This window comes from Protopterus annectens, chromosome 11.part0, assembly GCF_019279795.1.
Source record: "Protopterus annectens isolate FY-2018-M chromosome 11.part0, PAN1.0, whole genome shotgun sequence".
In the NCBI taxonomy this organism is placed as follows: domain Eukaryota; kingdom Metazoa; phylum Chordata; order Ceratodontiformes; family Protopteridae; genus Protopterus; species Protopterus annectens.
Window position 1 is genome coordinate 1,031,998,148 of NC_056745.1, and position 19,688 is coordinate 1,032,017,835.

General features: G+C 39.2%; 1 protein-coding gene across 1 annotated transcript in view; it reads left to right on the forward strand.

Annotated features, from left to right (window-relative positions):
* Nucleotides 1–561: 561 nt before the first annotated feature.
* The window catches only part of LOC122815016 (extracellular calcium-sensing receptor-like), a 255,377-nt gene continuing 236,250 nt past the window's right edge, over nt 562–19,688 (forward strand). The window contains 1 exon segment of the mRNA XM_044087267.1: nt 562–893. Within this exon segment, the coding sequence (XP_043943202.1) occupies nt 562–893 (332 nt within the window).

Here is a 19,688-nt window from a genome sequence, read left to right on the forward strand (position 1 = left end):
GGTTAACCCAAGGAAGGTGGCTGGAACTGACAACATACTGGGATGGGTGCTTAGAGAATGTGCTGACCAACTGACATATGTTCTTACAGATATCTACAATATCTCACTAAGTCAGGCTGTTGCACCCAAATACTTTAAAACTACAAGTATAATACCTATCCCAGAAAAAGTCCACACTTTTGAACCTTAATGACTATCGCCCCATAGCACTCACCTTAGTAGTAATGCAGTGCTTTGACAACTGGTTAAGGAGCATATAACATCCAGTCTCTCTGCATCCTTAGATCCATTCCAGTTTGCATATTAACCAAATCACTCTACAGAAGATGTTATCTCAATGGTGCTTTAAGTATCCATGGCCCACCTGGAAAACCAGAATCGTTATGTGCGAATGTTGTTAAAGACTTTAGCTCTGCCTTCAATACAGTGATCCCCCAACACCTGATAATGAAACTTGGCTAACTGGGAATAAACACAACCCTATGCAATTGGATACAGGGCTTCCTCACAGGCAGACCTCAGACAGTACATGTTGGAAAAAGCACCTCCAAGAGAATCACTATGAATACGGGGGTTCCTCAGGGCTGTGTACTGAGCCCTCTGTTGTTCACCTTGTTGACTCATGACTACACAGCCAAGTTCAACTTGAACCACATCGTCAAGTTTGCAGATGACACAACTGTCATAGGTCTCATAAGCAAAAATGCCGAATCAGCCTACAGGGAGGAAGTTAGTCAACTCATCATCTGGTGCGACAACTACAATCTCTCACTAAATGTGAACAAGACCAAAGAGATCATTCTCAACTTCAGAAGAAGCTATAAAACACACTCTCCACTAACAATCCACAATGAAATAGTAGAGAGGGAGTGGAAAGCACAACATTCTTGGGGGTACATATCACAGATGACCTAACATGGAGCATTAGTACTCCTGCCATAGTAAAGAAAGCACAGCAATGCCTTCATTTCCTGTAAAGATGAGAAAGGCAAACCTCCCCTCTCCAGTCCTTACTACCTTTTACAGAGGTGCCATAGACAGTATACTGACCAACAGTCTTGCAGCTTGGTACTGTAACTGTTCCACCTCGGACAATTGGATAAGCTTCTGGTGTCATTCAAAGGGGATCCAGTGTCTGTCAGCCTGGGACAACATGCTCGACAAGCTGTGTTGCTTCACAAAAGACGGCTTGCACCTGTCACCCCTAGGCTTTTGAATACTGGCCAAGGCTCTTGCTGCCCCCATAGTGCCTTTTTTAGGCAAGGCTCAAAAGTCAAACCCACCTCCATAAATAGCACAATTAACAAAAAAACTGAGGGTTATGCTACTCAATGCCAGGAGTTTAAATCTCAAAATGCATGCACTTGAAGCACTCCTCAGTATGGATAACTTCGACATCTGTGCAGTAACTGAAACCTGGTTCAAAGCTCCAGAGAGCACCCCAGCACTACCGGGCTACAACTCATACCACATGTTTTGGCTGCAGAACACGGACCAAAACTCAAAAGGAGGGGGTGTATCCATATTCATCAAGGATACCTACACCTACATGATTAGTGGCGCAGCATGATACCGCTGAGATCATCCATGTGCAACTAACATCAGGCAAATCTGCAATGCAAATTGTGGCCTGCTACAGATCACCCTCCATGACCCAGGACCACCACTCCACCTTTCTGGAAACACTGGAAAACATGAAGGTCCTACCAAACACCCTGATATTGGACAATTTTAATTACCCTACCATTCACTGGGAAAACTACTTGAATACTAATTCCCAGGCCCAGCCCTTCCTGAAATTAATCAACTCAAACTCCCTGGATCAGCTGGTAAACTCCCCTACCAGAGGTGAAAACATATTGGACCTGGTCATCACCATCATGGGCGACAGGTGTTCCATACCGGAGGTCAACCCATCACTGGTTAGATCAGACCATAAACTAATCACTCTGGATGTCCACACCCCACCACCACACCCAACTAAGGAAACCACAGTAAAAACTTTCCAAAGCAAACTTCACCTTACTTAAGACAGAGGTGGTAAGTTTCACAGCCCCCATGCTAAAGGATAATGCTGCCCAAGATGCAGAAACCTTTACAAATGCACTCTATGAGCACCTACAAGGATGCATGGATTGTGCTATCCCTAGCAAAACCAAGACTGACTCCTCTAAGAGAAGGCAACCAGTTTGGTGGACCCCTGCAATAAACAGGCTATACAATAGAAGGAGGAAACTAGTTCAGAAAAAAAGCAAATCCCAAGAAGGAAAGACATCCCTGATCAGTATCAATAAGAAACTGAGGTCCCTCATGAAATCATCCAAGGCTAACTTCAAAAGAAAAATAGCCAAGGATTCAAAAGATAACCACAAAGCCTTCTTTAGCTATGTTAAGAATCTAAGTGGCAACTCCCAGATATGCACTGAACTAGTGCAAAATAGCACACAATATACTAAACCTACTGATATTGCCAACATCCTGGCAGATAGAGTCAGTGCAAACTTCACCCCCCTCTCACCTCCAAAAGGGCCCACAACAATACCAGAAAAGTGTAGTGTCCCAAAAATCACAGACGCACAGGTGAAAACAGCCCTTTCAAAAGCCAAAAACACAGCGTCAGTGGGACCAGATGGTGTCCCAGGCTGCGTCTTGTATGAACTACAGAACAAACTAACCCTCCACCTAAACACACTGTTCAACCTCAGCCTCTCCACAGGCTACATGCCCATAGAATGGGGCACAGCAACGGTAATTCCTCTCCACAAAGAAGGGGCCACAACTGACCCTGGTAACTATCGCCCCATAAGCCTGACTAGCCTGGTCTGCAAGGCTATGGAGTGCATGGAACTTATTAACAAAGACATTGGGAACCTCTAAACACTTGACCTGACCCAGTTCAGCTTTGTTAAGGGAAGATCATGTCTACTAACCCTGGTGGACTTCTTTGAGACAGTCAGCAAGGCCATAGATGAGGGAAAGGTGGTTCACACAGCCTACCTTGATCTCGCCAAGACTTTTGACACCATTCCTCACTCGGGTATTACAGAAAAACTCACCAGCCTGAACATAAACCCCTACGTCATGAGATGGGTTGCCAACAGGCTTACAGACAGAACTCACACGGTAAGAATAGCAGGCTCCAGGTCCGACTCTAAACCAGTCACAAGTGGTGTCCCGCAAAGCTCAGCCCTGGGACCCCTACTGTTCAGCATATACTTCTCAGAAGTACAGGAAAACACAAGACTATGGCTAACCAAGTTCGCCGATGACTGCAAACTGGGAGCAGTAATTGACTCTCCAGTCGACACGGACATCCTCCAAAAGGGCCTAATTGAGACGGACACCTGGTGTCAAAGTCATGGCCTCAAGTTAAATGCCAAAAAATGCATAGTCATCCCATTTGGGAAAAACAAAACACCCACAAATTACCACATAGGTGGCAGCCCCCTTAATACAGAAGAGGTAATAAGAGATCTAGGGGACCCAGGTAGATAGTAATCTCTCCTTTGACAATCATATTGCCAATGTAGTTAGGAAATCCTTCTATATGGTCCATCTAATTACTAAAGAGTTTGCATCTAGAAATAAAGAGGTTATAGTGCCCCTCTACTCGTCACTCATTAGACCCATCATAGAGTACAATGCCCCATTCGGGATGTACCTCACAAGACACTTCCAACAGCTGGAAAGACCACAAAAGTACCTCACCAAGAGGATTATTGGTCTCAAACATATGTCCTATGCAGCCAGACTGAAAAAACTCCAGCTGTACTCAGTGGCATATCGCTTACTCAGAGGTGATCTCTGCCTGACTTACAAAGCCATGTCCAACTCAGAATTGATGGACATGCTCCACCTAAAGAAATCCAAGTCACTGTGAGCCACAAGCTCTAGTGAGCTAAACCTCACCACAACAATAAATAGAACATGCTGGAGGGATAGATTCCTGTCACAGAGACTCCCCATGCTTTGGAACAAAATTCCAAATTAATTCAGGCAGAGTCCATCACTAACACTCTTCAAGAGAAACCTTGACGAGTGGATGGGTAACAGAAAATACACCCCTGGGATCACTTCATTGGCTCTGCTTGACAGAGGATCAGTTAATTAATCAATGGGGTGGTGAAAGCCAACACACTCTGGCTAGGCTTATAAATGCCCTCGGGCAGATAGCCTAGTACCTACCTATGAACCTATGAACCTATGACAAAAAGACCCTTCCAAAAATGGTTAAGGTAGCAGAGAAAATCATTGAAACCATGGTCCCTGCCATCCAAGAAATACACCTGCCGTGATGTTTCAGTAGGTACAACAAGATTATCAGAGACATTATCCACACTGCCCATGGACTGTTCACCTATTTATCTTATGGTAAATGCTACCACAGTATGAGATGCAAAACAAACAGATACAGGCCATTAGACTACTAAACTCATACTAACTCAACACTATGCTGAACTCTGTAAAGGATGTTGGAATTTTCAACAGTTGTATCAAATATTTTGTGCAATAACTTGGTGCAATAATCCCACTGGGGTTCTCTTAATTCATATTCTTATGCAATCCTAAATGTGCAGTAATGATTACAACAATCGTAAATGTGCAATGATGATTACCACAAAAAGTTCCCACTTTCTATGCAATTTTTATGTATAGTTAGTTAAGGAGTATAAGACATTAATGTGTGTCATGTCAGGAGTAGCTGTTGTAATATAGACTATCTACATGTGAAAATACCTCCACTTAGAGAAGGAGTAGCAAACTGATGTTCAAGTTGTATAATCTGAATGACAATAAAGTTTACTTTGTCTTTGACTGTCTTTCCTGCAGAAAGGAATAAATATCATAATGTTAATCATCCCCTCATTGTGCAATACACTGATGTTCTTCCCTAGGGAACTAGACATGCTACTACACATATAATATCAAATCAAGGAGTATATTTAGGATTCATGAGGCAGATGCTTGTGATAACCCCAATGTGTGTCCTTGTGGAATATGCTGCTGTTCATGGTGTAATGTCTCATATATCTCCAGAACATAAATATCACAACTCATTGCCACCTTCACATCTTCCAACATACCACCTCAGCACAAAGAAAGTAGCCAGCCAAAGTCCACAGAACACTGAATATCTGAGAACAATGGGCATCCAAATCCACCTTCCCAGTAGTGTCAAAGTCCTGAACCCTCCCTGCTAAGAGGTCAGTCATTTAAATATTCTTCCTCTTTATTATGCCTACCAAGAGCAAATGAGAAATATCTTCTTTTTACCCTTTATATTGTATTTTTGCCTCTGTATTCATATCCCCACTCAACATTGCAAGCTACTAGATGAATAACCATCCAAGCCAAATATAGTCACAAAAGAACAACCCTCCACTGCATTAGCTGTATCGCATAAAGTATTAGATTGGTCTCACCTAAACTGGATTCCCTGTTTTTCACACAATGACAAATATTGTCTGTTCTATTTCCTTTCCACATTCTTCATATGCATTTATGTAAACAAATAAATATTAACCAGCCCATGATCAGAAATCCCCAGTCACAACAGATCATCACAGACTGAATGAGAACTCTTATTATCAAAAACAAACTCAGTCACACTTTTGATATCCTCCCATGCAGCATTTCATTATTACCCAAATCAGTTATATCCAGGCCTAATAATTTCTCCTTATCCAAGGCAACAGCATATCTCTTCTAATGTTCCCATTGCCAACTAATCCAGATGATCCCATCCTGAATGTGTAAGGCAAGGTAAGTAATATAGTGCTCAACCTTAGTGTTGAGGAAAAAAAAAACAGAAAAACTAGTAAACTTAAAACTTCGTTGATGAGCCCAGTCACAATAATTTCCAAAAATCATGAAACCCTAGTAGCGTTCTAAAGCAACAAGCCTTTGTTCATCACTGACAAGCAGTCCTCTGTGACGAATAAAGGCTTGTTGCTTTGGAACAGTACCTGGGTTTCATGTTTTTTGGAAATTATTGCAACTGAGCCCATCAACGAAGTTTTAAGTCTACTAGTTTTGTTGTTTTTTTTTTTTTCTTTTTCCTCAACACTCATGTTGGTGAGGTTGGAACTAGACAGATTCCTGCGCTTTTTCATTTTTTATAGCTCTCAACCTTCCATCTCATAATGTAAGTCATTCAGTCTCATAATGCAAAACAAATGGGCAACATGTGGAACACACAAAGTTTTCTAACAACTTCAGCTACGAAGCTCAAAGGATAGTTAAAATGTCTTGCTATATGCTTACAAGATGTTCTTTTGAAAAATTAATATGATTCAGTGTTATTTACCATGTGGATAGAAGTTAAAAAATTCTTAACACTGCATGTGTGGCTGACCCTTTCAATGTGGAACTGTGAAAAATGTGGTCTTCTTAAGACTCAGCATGAGGAACGTTCCTCATAATGAGGTACACTTCAGAGGTAAGTAAAAACAAAGAGCTCTCTTACAGCTAATGGATCAACTGGTTCATAAATATTACATACTCACACCATCCTACCTCCAGCCATCAAATTAGCACAAAGGAACATACTAGACTGCATCAATTTTTAAGCATAAATGTCACACACCCAGACTATCCTATATCCAACCAACTAATCACTATAAAGACATGTGCAGGATCACACATATAAGCATACATATATTGTATCATGCAGGTAACTGTATGCATACCTGTATTAGTTAAAATGCAAGAACAAGCATCAGTGCTTGATTTGTAAGTTGAAGTGATCAATTAGCAAAGTGCATAATCAGTGATGGATTAGATCTTCAAAACCAAATAACTAGAAAAATTATATAATTACCTTAGGTAAATACTTGATCAGAATTAGTTGTGTGTACAAAACTAAATAATTCTACCACATAAACCAAAACAGTTGATTGCAACATAGGGACACATCTGGTATAATCAGCATACATGTGTAGGCATGCATGCGGAAGCCCTAACTAACATCAGTGTTGCCTTGCTTTTCCCCTTGGAATCAGGATTTGAAAATGATATGTAGACAGCAACACCTTACAGAGGTTAAATGGCTGTATTCTTATTCTGTTCTTTCAGTTTACAAAACCTTGCCCAATTAAATTATCATTGGTCTAGCATTTGACTTGTTTTGAGAATAACGCAGCTGTCATTATACGCATTTGTATAAAGGCTGGCTGGCACTCTGCACTTAATATTTTTTTCCAGCCAGAGCAAGTCAAATGCTAGATCAATGATAATTTATTTCTAAGTGAAATTAATGAACACTTGAATCTGCAACTGCTACAATTGGCATTTATTCCTTTTTGCGGGACAATCCTAATTCTGGCACTTGTGTTCCAAAAGAGAGAGAAAAAAAAACCTAGAGGAGAAAAATATTATGTAATGCTCTTCTAGATGTTACAGACAATGGTCCTGTGTTTCAAACATTAAGACAATATAAAGTAACATAAAACTTTAATTATGCAATATAAATTCTTATATATAGTAATAAAGTGAAAAAAGAATCTTTATACCAGTTAAGGAGTTTTTTTTTCAGTAAAATATCAGGTTTCAATAGGAAAGGTCACACCTTCTACATCTGAAAAGGGAGACGATTCTAGCAACCATCCCTGCACATTTCACTAGCCATGGTGGTGATTTTAGGAAGTTAATTCTACATGAGCATATTGATGCACTCTTAGATACTATAACTGTAAATAATGAAGAAATCTGTTATATATCTTACAAAGACACACATCCATCCATGCGCAGCACCTGTGTGACAAAGTAAGTGTTGTTACAGAAGTAAAGGATGTCGAATCAAGTTTATATTGAGCTTGTAATGTCATTTTATAATGCTCATAGCGTTTCAATATCATTTTCTAGTAATATATATTTTCAGTACAGCTAGCTGAAATGCAAAAAAAAAAACACTTACATGTGCTTAATGCCTCGTTTTCTTTTTAGGATTATGGATACAGACAGTATTACAAGCAACTTCATAAATAATCCTAGTCTGAAAATAAGCAGAATGGAGGGGAAAATGTTAATTACCATATAGTTATATAGTAATATTCTACTATGAAGTTGAATTTCAGCATTTTTGGCCAGCATTTATAATAGGGTTGCACAATGCACAGTGCCCAATAGTATGGGTAGTGGTCATGCATGTGTTGTGATCAGTCCAAAGAGACTTGTTACATGAATCTACAATGGCAGAAGCTACATGATATTCAGTGCATGCAAATATGTGCATAATAACATATAAATGAGAAATTCTGTGAAAATGCAGGAGGATAAGAGGGCAGAACAATTCAGAGAAGCACTGCAAAACTAGGATATGACTGTAGCACTGCACCGTGGTAAAAGGACATGGCTACAGCACTGCACTATGGTGCTAAGATATGGCTGCAGTCCTACACCATTGTGCGGTGGTTGAACACATGCCATATGCATGACCATACAGGTCAAATGGTACATGTACACCATAACATGCACATCTTACACCGACTTGTATGGAAATCACAGTGTGCAGCAACAGTGATTCATCTGCAGTTATATTAACTATTTATTGCAGTCTAATGTGATGGCACCATACTATGCATCACAGCTTACACCTCTACAACTACTAAATACTGGAATTGTGGTAAAGCCTTAGTAGGCATGGAGTTTCACTGTGTTAAGTAAGGTATTCTGCTTGATAATGTGCCTCAGAAACAAGAAAAATGTTTATTGTAGTTTTCAGCATCAGTGAGGTAGATGTCATGGTGTTATTTGTAACTAGATGCTCAGGACACTGGCATGACACTGGCCATCTGCCTGTGAGTGGGGGCAGGGGGGGGGTTCAAATTGTGAACATAAGAAACCATAAGTTAGACATGTTATGAGGGGTTGGGTTCCACAGCCATGTATTGAGTTAGGACTGCAGTACATGAATGTAGAGGCTGTGCATAGCTGTGAGTGTCCCTTAGCATAACATTGACAACCACTCAAAGACATGTTTTCATTTCATAAGTATACATACTTCTAACAAGACCCTGTCACCTGTTGGGCATTGTACAGTTCAAGGGGAGTGGTACACATGAAGCTTAACATGTGGGATGCCCTCTTATCGTACATATGCGTAGTCTCAGAGTTCTGCCCCTTCCATATTACAGACAAAATTGAGTCAAGACACTGCAAGGCAACACAGTGGGTTCCACTGAAGATATCTTAATATTAGTTCATTGCAACAATTGTAGGATATAATTCCTATCTTTCCACAACCTTCCAGAATTCCTAGCTACCATGTTAACCCTCAATGATCCTACCCCACATAATAGTGCTGCAGTCACAGGTCAGTGTTTGCTTCCACCTATACAAGTGATGACAACTATACCTTGACCACCCATCAATTCTGCAGGTATAATAGTGATGACGTCTGATGCACAGCATGACCAGTACTTACACTGCCCTGCAGAGTGGATATAATAATGCATGCATGATTTTGTTTTGTGTTTTTGCATTGTGGCCTGTAGCTGTGGACTAAACACCATTTCTTTACAAGTTCTACAATATATGGTGTCCACCTCTGCCTCACCTCTGGTATTATTGTTGCATGTTCCTCCTCTGACTCTCTAACTGCCCTTCTGTTGTTGCTGTGAAAGGTTTGGGATACCATGTTATGATGTTCACCTGCTATTTCAGTTGTTTGTGCAATGCCATATTGTCTAGTATAGCACACACTACAGATATCATCTGGCAGATGTCTGGACTGTATTGCACTGCCCCTTCTGATGTGTCTAGATGTAGCAAGCATCCATTTAGCAGTCAATATGCATTATTTATGTTTTATTTAGTTATGTATGTATGTATGTAGTTATATATTTATGTATTTATCCTTTGTTAATCCTCTCTGAACTCTATTGTATGTATCTTGACTGTTATTGGTAATTTCCTGTGTAGTCTGTGGATTATTCATGGGGATTTCAACCAGGGCTCTATAGCATATCTGTCATCACCTGCAACACACAACAAAAAGCATATAAGGGGATAGGGTTGCGTGTTGCCTGCATGGCATATATATGCATATATCTGTCTATCTTGCATGTCTGTGCACCTACTAAAAAGTTAATGTTATGAGAGACCCTGTCACAGCAACCATTAGTGTAGGTCAGACATCTGGAAATCTGTAAATCATGTGAACTGCCCAGGTGGCATACAAAAACATTACAAATAATGACCTGGGCATTAGACTGCTTGGTAGTTGAAGGAGTGGTAGTCCTTCCTGCTGTTGTATAGTAGGCACTCAGCTTTAGGTGAGGCCTTGATAATAACCTATTTGCAATGTATGGCTCCCAGGATCTCAGGGAAATAGGTTACATCACAACAAGCTCACGTAATATTGATTGCTCTTCTCTTCTCTTCTCTTCTCTTCTCTTCTCTTCTCTTCTCTTCTCTTCTCTTCTCTTCTCTTCTCTGCTCTTCTCTTCTCTTCTCATGAACTAGACATGCTACTGCACACGTAATATCAAATCAAGGAGCATTTATAGGCTTCATGAGGCAGATGCCTGTGATATCCCCAGTGTGTCCTGTGTACTGCATTTAAGTTACCAAAACAGACATACCACACATCACCCTAGACTCTGCTTATAGATGATATAGTCCAACCTGATCTCTTATAGTATTTCTTCCCACTTTGAAGCAGTCTACAATCTGTTGGTCTGAGACGGTGGTATGTCAGGTGCTGTCGGTATCCCTTCCTGTGGCATGGAAGGTTGTGATGTAGAATATTCTGGCCTTTTTACTCCAATTATGGCTCCAAACACATGCTGCTGTGCAGCAGCTGCAGCTTTATCTAGCATAACTATCAGTGTATACAGCAGGAATCACTGAATTCAAGATGGATCTACATTTCCAAGTTGGTCCACCATTTGGGTTTTGTCATTTGCATTAGCATTAAGATTTATTTGCAAGTGATTCTACATTTCCATGTTATTATGCACTCATTAGCAAGTGCTGCATACTGTGCTATTTCAATCTGTGAACAGCCTTGCTCTCTGTGTCTTTGAGTTGATCACACCATGAGATGAAGTTTCAATATATATTAAAGACACACACACTTCCAGGCTGGTCAAACGGTATGATGCCCAGGAGACACTCCAGGTGCAGTTAACTATTGACAAGACCCCTATTCAAATTATAGCTAGCTACAGTCTCCCACATTTGACTCAAGATGTCCACTACACCTATCTGGACCTCTTCATATCTATCAAGATTCAACCCTTTACACTGATCCTGGGTGACTTTAATTACCCAACCATAAACTGGAAAAACTACTCTTGCCAGAACACAAATGCCCAGAGATTTCTTGATTTTATCAATGCAAATGCCTTGAAACAGCTAGTTGATACCCCCATAATAGGTAATAATATCTTGGACTTGGTATTAACCAACATGATTAACCGCTGCAGCACCTCTACAGTAATCATCCTCCTTGGTAAGATCCAACCATAAAGCGGTCACTTTCGAAGTCAACATTTCCCCTGACCGCCCCCTCTAGCTAGGGTCAAACAAAAAAACTTCTCCAAACCTGATTGCAACCTCCTGAGGGATGGTATAAACAGCTTCACAGCCCCCTTTCTCACTGTAGGAACTGACACCAATGTCCAAATCTACACCAAAGTACTATATGAGCATTTATATAGATGCATGGAATCAGGAATACCTGACATGACAAAATCATCCTCCGCAAGGAAGAGTAAACCTATCTGGTGAACATCTGCAATAAATAAACTATATAACAAAAGGAAAAAAAATTGTTGTCCAGGACCGAGAAGGAGCAGATGCCCAATTGGAAGCAATCTCTCCGTAGCCTGAACAAGCAAACAAGTGCACTAGTGAAATCCTCTATAGCCAACTTGAGTCCAAATTAGTCACATCTACTAGAGACAGTCATAAGGCCTTCTTCACATATGTCCACAGTCTCAAAGGAAGTACCCAGATCTGTTCAGAACTGGTGGTCTAGGACACTACATACACAAATGCTGTAGATATAGCCAATCTATTGGCTGACAGATTCAGTGAAAACTTCTCTCCTCTGTCCCCCCATCAGTAAATCAGGACATCCCCAGTACCTGCCCCTCACCCCTTATCTCTAGGGAACAGGTCATCACTGCCCTCTCAAAGGCAAAAAAATACAGCCTCCATGCAGACCCGATAATATCCCAGGCTGCATCCTACATGAACTCAGGCATAAACTTGCAGCATCATTAGGCACTCTATTCAATTGAAGCCTGAGTACCGGCTTTGTCTCAGCCGAGTGGAGGACAGCCACTGTCATCCCTTTACACAAAGGTGGGGCATCCACCATTCTGGGAAATTATAGACCCATCAGCCTAACTAGCCTGATCTGCAAGACCATGAAACGGATTATCATGGACCTCATTAACAGGGACATTGGCAACCTCCAAACACTTGACCCCACACAGTTTTTGGCTTTGTCAAGGGGAGGGCATGTCTATTAAATGTGGTTAAATTATTTGAGACATTCACCAAAGCCATGGATGAGGGGAAGACTGCACACTGCCTACCTTGATGTGGCCAAAGCATTCAACACCATTCCCCACTTGGGCATAATAGATAAACTCTCTCAACTAGGCATCAGTCCATATCTTACCAGATGGGTAGCAAACTGGCTCACTGATAGAATCCACCTAATCAAAATAGGGGAAGCCACCTCAAGCAGTAGACCCATAACAAGTGGTGTACCCCCAGGATTGGTCTCGGGGCCTCTGTTATTCAGTATATACTTCTATGAGATGCAGGCCAAAACCAGTGGGCTATGGCTGACCAGGTTTGCAGATGACTGCAAGCTGGGCACAGTCATCATTTCCCCAAGTGATGTGGATGTCCTCCAAGAGGGTCTCACCCAAACAAATGACTGGTGCCAGAAACATGGCCTCCAGCCGAATGCCAAAAAATGCATCATCATCCCCTTTTGGGAGAGTAATGTTCCCACATATTATCACATTAATAACAATATCCTAAGTACACAATCAGTAGTGAGGAATTTGGGCACCCAGGTTGATAGTAACCTGACGTTTGACCACCATGTTGCTTATGTTGTACAGAAAGCTTTCTACATGGCCCACCTCATAAGTAAGGGTATCTCATTGAAGGACTTAGAGGTCATAACATCCCTGTATTCTTCCTTTATAAGGCCAATTATTGAGTACAACACCCCCTTCGGCATGTGCCTTACAAAGCACATGCAACAGCTGGAGAGACCACAGAGGTTCCTCACCAGGAGAATCCAGGGCCTCAAACATTAACCCTATACAGATAGGCTAAAAGCCCTGTCCCACTACTCAGTTTCATACAGATTCCTCAGAGGTGACCTCTGTCTGGTATACAAAGCAATCTCAGACCCCGCCTTGATGGGAATGCTGCATATCCATAAGTCAAGCTCCAGTCAAGCAACCCATACGTGCAACCTCAACCTGGTCTGTGATATCAATAGGATTTGCTGGTGGGACAGATTTGTGTCCCAGAGACTACCCCATCTGTGGAATAGACTCCTTCTACACATTAAGCAGAGTACCTCATTATGCCTTTTTAAATACAACCTGGACAACTGGATGGGAAAAAAAATACTCCCCTGGGATTCCACCTATGTCTCTGCTGGACAGGAGCTTTGGGTGCTGACTTGTCTAAACATGGGCTAAACTCTTGGATAGGCTTATAAGGGGGCTTCAGGGCCAATAGCTTAGTAACCTCCTATGATCCTATGTATGTTGCAACTGTCTGTGCTAATTTGTATTGCTTAATGTGCTATGAATCCCAGGTACTATTATCTCATGTATTGTTCTGCCCTTTTGTAATTTTGTTTGAAAAAAAAAAGAAAGACAGATGGTTTAAGAATTTTTGTTTCAGTTGTATGTTTTTGTTCCTACATTAAATGTGAGAAAAGTACTTATATTTAACAAGTGAGGCAAGAAAAGCTGCTTTACTTGTTTAATTTAAAAGATTTTCTTACATTTAAATTTACTGTGGCTCAAAGTTGTGGACAAATGTCCAACTTGCCATACAAAATTGACACCTCATTGAATGAGTACTGGCATGTGAATGAGCCCACATAACAAGATGTGAATATCAGTAGCACATTGTTTTACAATACTACACTGACTTAAAATGTTCATGAACTGAAAGGTACATATATGCAAGAAGTTATGCTCCCTCCATCATTTTTAAGGTGATTTGGCCAATGCCATTCTTGTTGTCTTTATTATATTGTTATGGTAATTTTTAAGTGTGGTTTATTACTATTTTAATATATGTAGTGTTTTTCTTTTGTGCACTACATATTTAAATTTTCTTCTTAGGTTATTGTGAGTGGGTTTTTGTTTTTTGCTGTTCTGTGGGTTGCAGGTCTTTTTTACACATATGCTTTATTCATTTCGAGCTACTGCCTGCATTGCTTCCTTTCCTGATTGTAGGTTTTATGCTTCCATTTTTATCAGCAGTTTATTTTTAATATTCTGGATACATTTTACTGCTCCTTATCAGGCACTGTACCTGAACTTGAGTTTTTGGTGTTTTATTACTGAAAAGTTCTTTACAATGTGTCACAACCCTTGCTTCTGTTTTGTTTTACTTCATTCTCACACAGAGTTTGCAATATGTTTGAGTTGGGATATGTGTTTCTGCTGTTTGATATGGCTTTCTTAGATGTATTCTTTTGGAGTATTTCTCTGGTAGTTTACCTTTGCTAAAGTATCTTTCATGATGGTGGTCTTTTGTTATGTGAGGATTCTGAGTAGGTTAGTCCACAGTGATCTTTCAATTTTTGAGAAGGGCTTTAATAAAAAATAATTGCCCTTTTATTGATGTACTTCATTTAGTCGAGTTTGTAGATCTAGTTTGACCATTTTTTACTATCTATATATTTATCTATATCTATATATCTAAATCAATATCTATTTATCTATATATCACACACACTGCATACTACACACACACACACACACACACACACACACACACACACACACACACACACACACACAAACTTGGAAGGCCCAATATTTTAGATACATTACTACATTCTCTCTGTGCTAAACATTCTCTTCCACTGATTCTTCCCTGTTATAATGTGACATGTTTTTTTTTTATTATGACATGTAAGAGCATTCAGAAATATCTGAAAACAGATTACAAGATGTTATGTAATGATGCAATGGTGCATGCAAAGTACTATAATTTTTAGCTTCATATTTACCCTTACTCTTTCTAGATTTACTTGTATTTTTTCATAAAGTTTTAACTATTTATTGGATGTATACTAAATTTATACAGACAATTGTTGGATGCATACTAAACTCAATGTATGTCAGTGAGCATATTACCTATAGTATTTGCAGATCTGTTACTGTGAAAAATGAGAAATGGTTTCTGTCTCTGGCCTTCAGCTATGACTTTTAAATTTCAGTGCTCTAATTATGAATGATCACAGCCTAAGAGCTCGATTTGTTGCAGTTTAACCATCTTTCTGTCTTTGCTAGCTGAACACAAGTCTTGTTATTAGGACAGCAAGCGTGAGCAGTACAATGGCTGATTTCTGTAATCACCTCCTACTATATAGTGGTATGTATCACATAACAACTCTTGCCTGCTTTAGAAGAGGACAGTATGTGCATTAGTTTGAGCTGTGACTTAAAGGTGATATTAATTAAAGATGGGAGTCATGTCAGAGCAATCCATACTTTTGTGCCAACTGTGGTTCATGGGCTACTAATAACTACCATCTCCATTTATGATTCATGGGGTGGAGGTGCTAATAACTGGTAATGTGGATTGTGTCTGGGCAGCCTGTGCTTTATCTCAGCCATGATTCATGGATGGTAGTGACTATTAATGTTGACTGTGCCACAGCAGTGTTGCTTCAGTCTCAGCCATTGTTCATGGGCAACTGATAACCTATGCTACTGGTCACTTCAAAGCAGTCTGTGCCTTAGTCCCATCCATGTATCATGTGGAACAGATTTCCAGTGATACTGACTGCCTCAGATCTGTCTGTGCCATAGTCCCATTTATAATTTATGGATATTTTTAACTACCGGTCCCAGCTGAGATTCCCGGGATCTAATAACTACCAGTGTTATAATGCATGGTGCACTAATATTTAATGATTCAGATTGTGGCACAGCAGCAAATGCCTTAGTACCATTTATGATTCATGGATGCTAACAACTACCATCTCCTACTGTGATTTATGGGGATCTAATAATAAGTAATGATGCTGATGATGTCAGGACAGCCTGCATTTTAGTTGTGGGTATATTATATGGGGCACTACTAAAAGGGAATCTGAGTCATATCAGGGCAGTTTGTGTCCTCATTTCAATCATGAGTAAAGAGGCATCTATAGCAGACAATCTGAAACATATCAGAACAGTCTTTACCTTTTCCCCAACCACAACTCACTGTATTATAAAACTGATTGATAAAGATCACTTGTTTTGCCATTGTGGAATTAAATGTAGATACTTAAAAAAGGTTTCTATACATGTCCTACAGATGCCATTCAAAAGCAACGGCACAGTAATCCAATAATTATTCACATAATTAAACTGTAGTATTGCCTGTTACACAAATCACAAAAGTAGCACAAACATGTAAAATATCCCTTTTCATAACTGAGCACTGTACAGTTTAATTGTATTCATTACTCATTCCCTTAACAATACTGATATAAAGGGTTTTCCATCTAATATAGTAACTCTAAAAAGATAATAACATCTTTGTTTAATTGTGACTTCAGCACCATCCTAAAAATACATGATTATGGGGCAGAACAGGATCAAACATTTCATACTGTACACAAAGTTTCATCATGAAATAATAATAATAATAATAATACTCATAATAGTAATAATAGTAATTGCCTTTATTAAACTTGTTTTGTACTGTGGCATTTAAAATTATATAAACAAAGCTGTTACAGCAGCTTCTCCACATGTCCTATATTTTGGAAGACTTGTCAACAAGTTACAAATAGCTAACCTTATGGTCTGTGATTTCTATTTTAGTTACTGATCTGGGAATTGCTTGTTTCCTACCATTGTATTTCCATTAACAGAAAAAATGCTGACCAGCTATGCCAGCACACATTGCTATATAATATCATGTATGCATGAGGCTGTAAAGCAGTCATAAATTGAGGCTCACCTATCAACTTCTTTTTCTTTCAGTGACATGCCTGTCCCTTCATACACATGCATAACAGGAGGCATTTTGGATATGCACCATTTGTGTGACTGAAAATAATTTCTTCTTGTCGTAATATCACATTCCTTCAGACGTTATCAGAATAACTAACCAAACCCTTGCAGCCATGCTTGTGATGATAATATATTCAGTATTTAGTCAGATGTTACATCTACTTGTTTTCGTGCTCATCTTTCACAGTTATATGTGCAGAACCATGTTGGCAGGCTGCAGGATACAAGGACATTTTTTTTCTGGCTACATACAAGATGCTGACATAATGCTTGGAGGGCTCTTTCCTGTCCGTTATGCAAAGGTCCCATCCGAAATTAATTTTACTGGACTTCAAAATTCAGCCCAGTGTGAAACGTAAGAAAAGCTGGCATTTATGCTTTATTACTCATTACAAACTGAGTGAAATACAAACATTACAGAACAAATTGTTCCTTCTCCTTTGCCTTTTCAACTTCTATTTTATTAAAACATATAGCAAATTGAAAGAAGACCAAAGATATGTTGCAGCTACATAACTGCTGCAACCATTGAATATAAATTGATGTTTTGTTAATGTTTCCTTAAAATGTCTCAATTCAAAAACTAATCATTAGGACACATGTTTATTGTTGTACTAAACATTTAATTCATATAATGTGGAGGATTATGATTTCTTTCCTTGCTATTAATTTCAGAAAACTGGTTCAACAATGCAGTGTACCACACACAATGAGGCTATATGCCAGGTCCCATTGCAAACTATCACATGTTTCTGCATTACCATGGGCTCATCAGTATACCTCATGTCCTGTAATATTTAACTTAAAATGAAGATGCATGTAGGTTGAAATATCAGACTTGTATATACTAAGTCTGAAATGCCATTTCTAAGAATGTTTCCTTTTCTCTGAAGCTTGAAGATCTCAGAGCTGATATATATATATATATATATATATATATATATATATATATATATATATATATATAAGTTTGGTTGGGGGAACTCAACCCCCACATGGGGGTGCAGGGGGTCTTGCTCCCCCTGAAAAAGAAGGTTTAAGTTTTAGAGCAATTTCTGAGATTTGCTCTTCTCCTATGTTTTCTGTATTTTTTTTCAGTTTTTTGAGTGCCAACATTTCAATAGGCAGCTCTTCTGCAATTGACTTTTATAGGCATCATGTCAGGAACTCTTAATTGTTTTATATTTTATTTGTTTATGTGTATATTTGTTTATTTGTTTATTCTATATTGTTAACCATGATGGCCCTGCTGAACAGAGACCATTTTCAGTGGAGGATCAGTGATAAAAGTTTCAAGAAAAATCATTCAATAGCAGTTAATATTAAAACACTGTGGTAATTCAAGTATTTATGTTCAGATTAACAAAGAGGGTAAACACTCTACGAGGTTTACCATGATAGTTAGGAAGGTTTAAATGCATCCCTTTTATACAAGAAAATTCACTTGTAATATATGTAAAGTAAGCAATGGAATTTGTCAATTGTTATTTTTCATTGTGAGATTTAATTATAGTACAGACACTTCTTATTTGTACTGGTTGACTTATGTGAAATGAAGATTATATCTTTGTTCTTTTTTATCTTATGAGTTATTCCTAAGAGCTAAAAGACATTCAGAGCTCAGAATCTTCCGAAGGTATAAACAGTGTTGTAAATTCTTTTCTCTATTCATAGTTTATTTTTGTAAGAAAATACCCATGAAGCAGAAATAAGTACCTCTCAATTGTCCAGATTTTCACAGAATGTGTAGATTTTTGCCTTACATTTTTTTCCCTATTCTTCATAAAGTTTGTGGTTTTCTGGCAAAAGACTGGGATAAACTGAAAATCAAAGTCACTAAATAATGAAATGCATTTAGGTTTCAGACTTTATATTCCTAAAAACTAACTGAAAACTCCAGGCAATCTGGAACTTCCAATGAGTGACCTCTCAAACCTCTTGAATCAGAGGCACATGGGATATATGCAAATGACCCTTATGAACACCAGGTGTTTCAGCTAATTGATGATTCTGAATGCCCATGACTTGTTTTGTCATTTTAATGGATAATTTTGGGCCTAGCCATCTTGGTGAACTACTATAATTTGTATTAGTATTAATATTATACAGTATAATTGGACATCCTTTGTTAAGGGCCTTGAAGTAGCTGATTGGTGAGTGTCTGGTGGCAGTGATAACTAACTTATAATCTGGGCAGAAAAGGGAATAGCCAGTAAATCTGTGCCAGTTTTTCCCAGGTGTGCATGTGTGTGTGTGTGTGTGTGTGTGTGTGTGTGTGTGTGTGTGTGTGTGTGTGTGTGTGTGTGTGTGTGAATCATATCTCTTAGTGTGTGTGCATTAGCTACTTGGGGCATGGGCATGAAGCACTGGGTTTACAGGAGGCTGCTGGAGGACTTGGCTTGTACACTTGACTGAGGAACTAACCCTACAGCTGTACCAGTGAGGAATCTT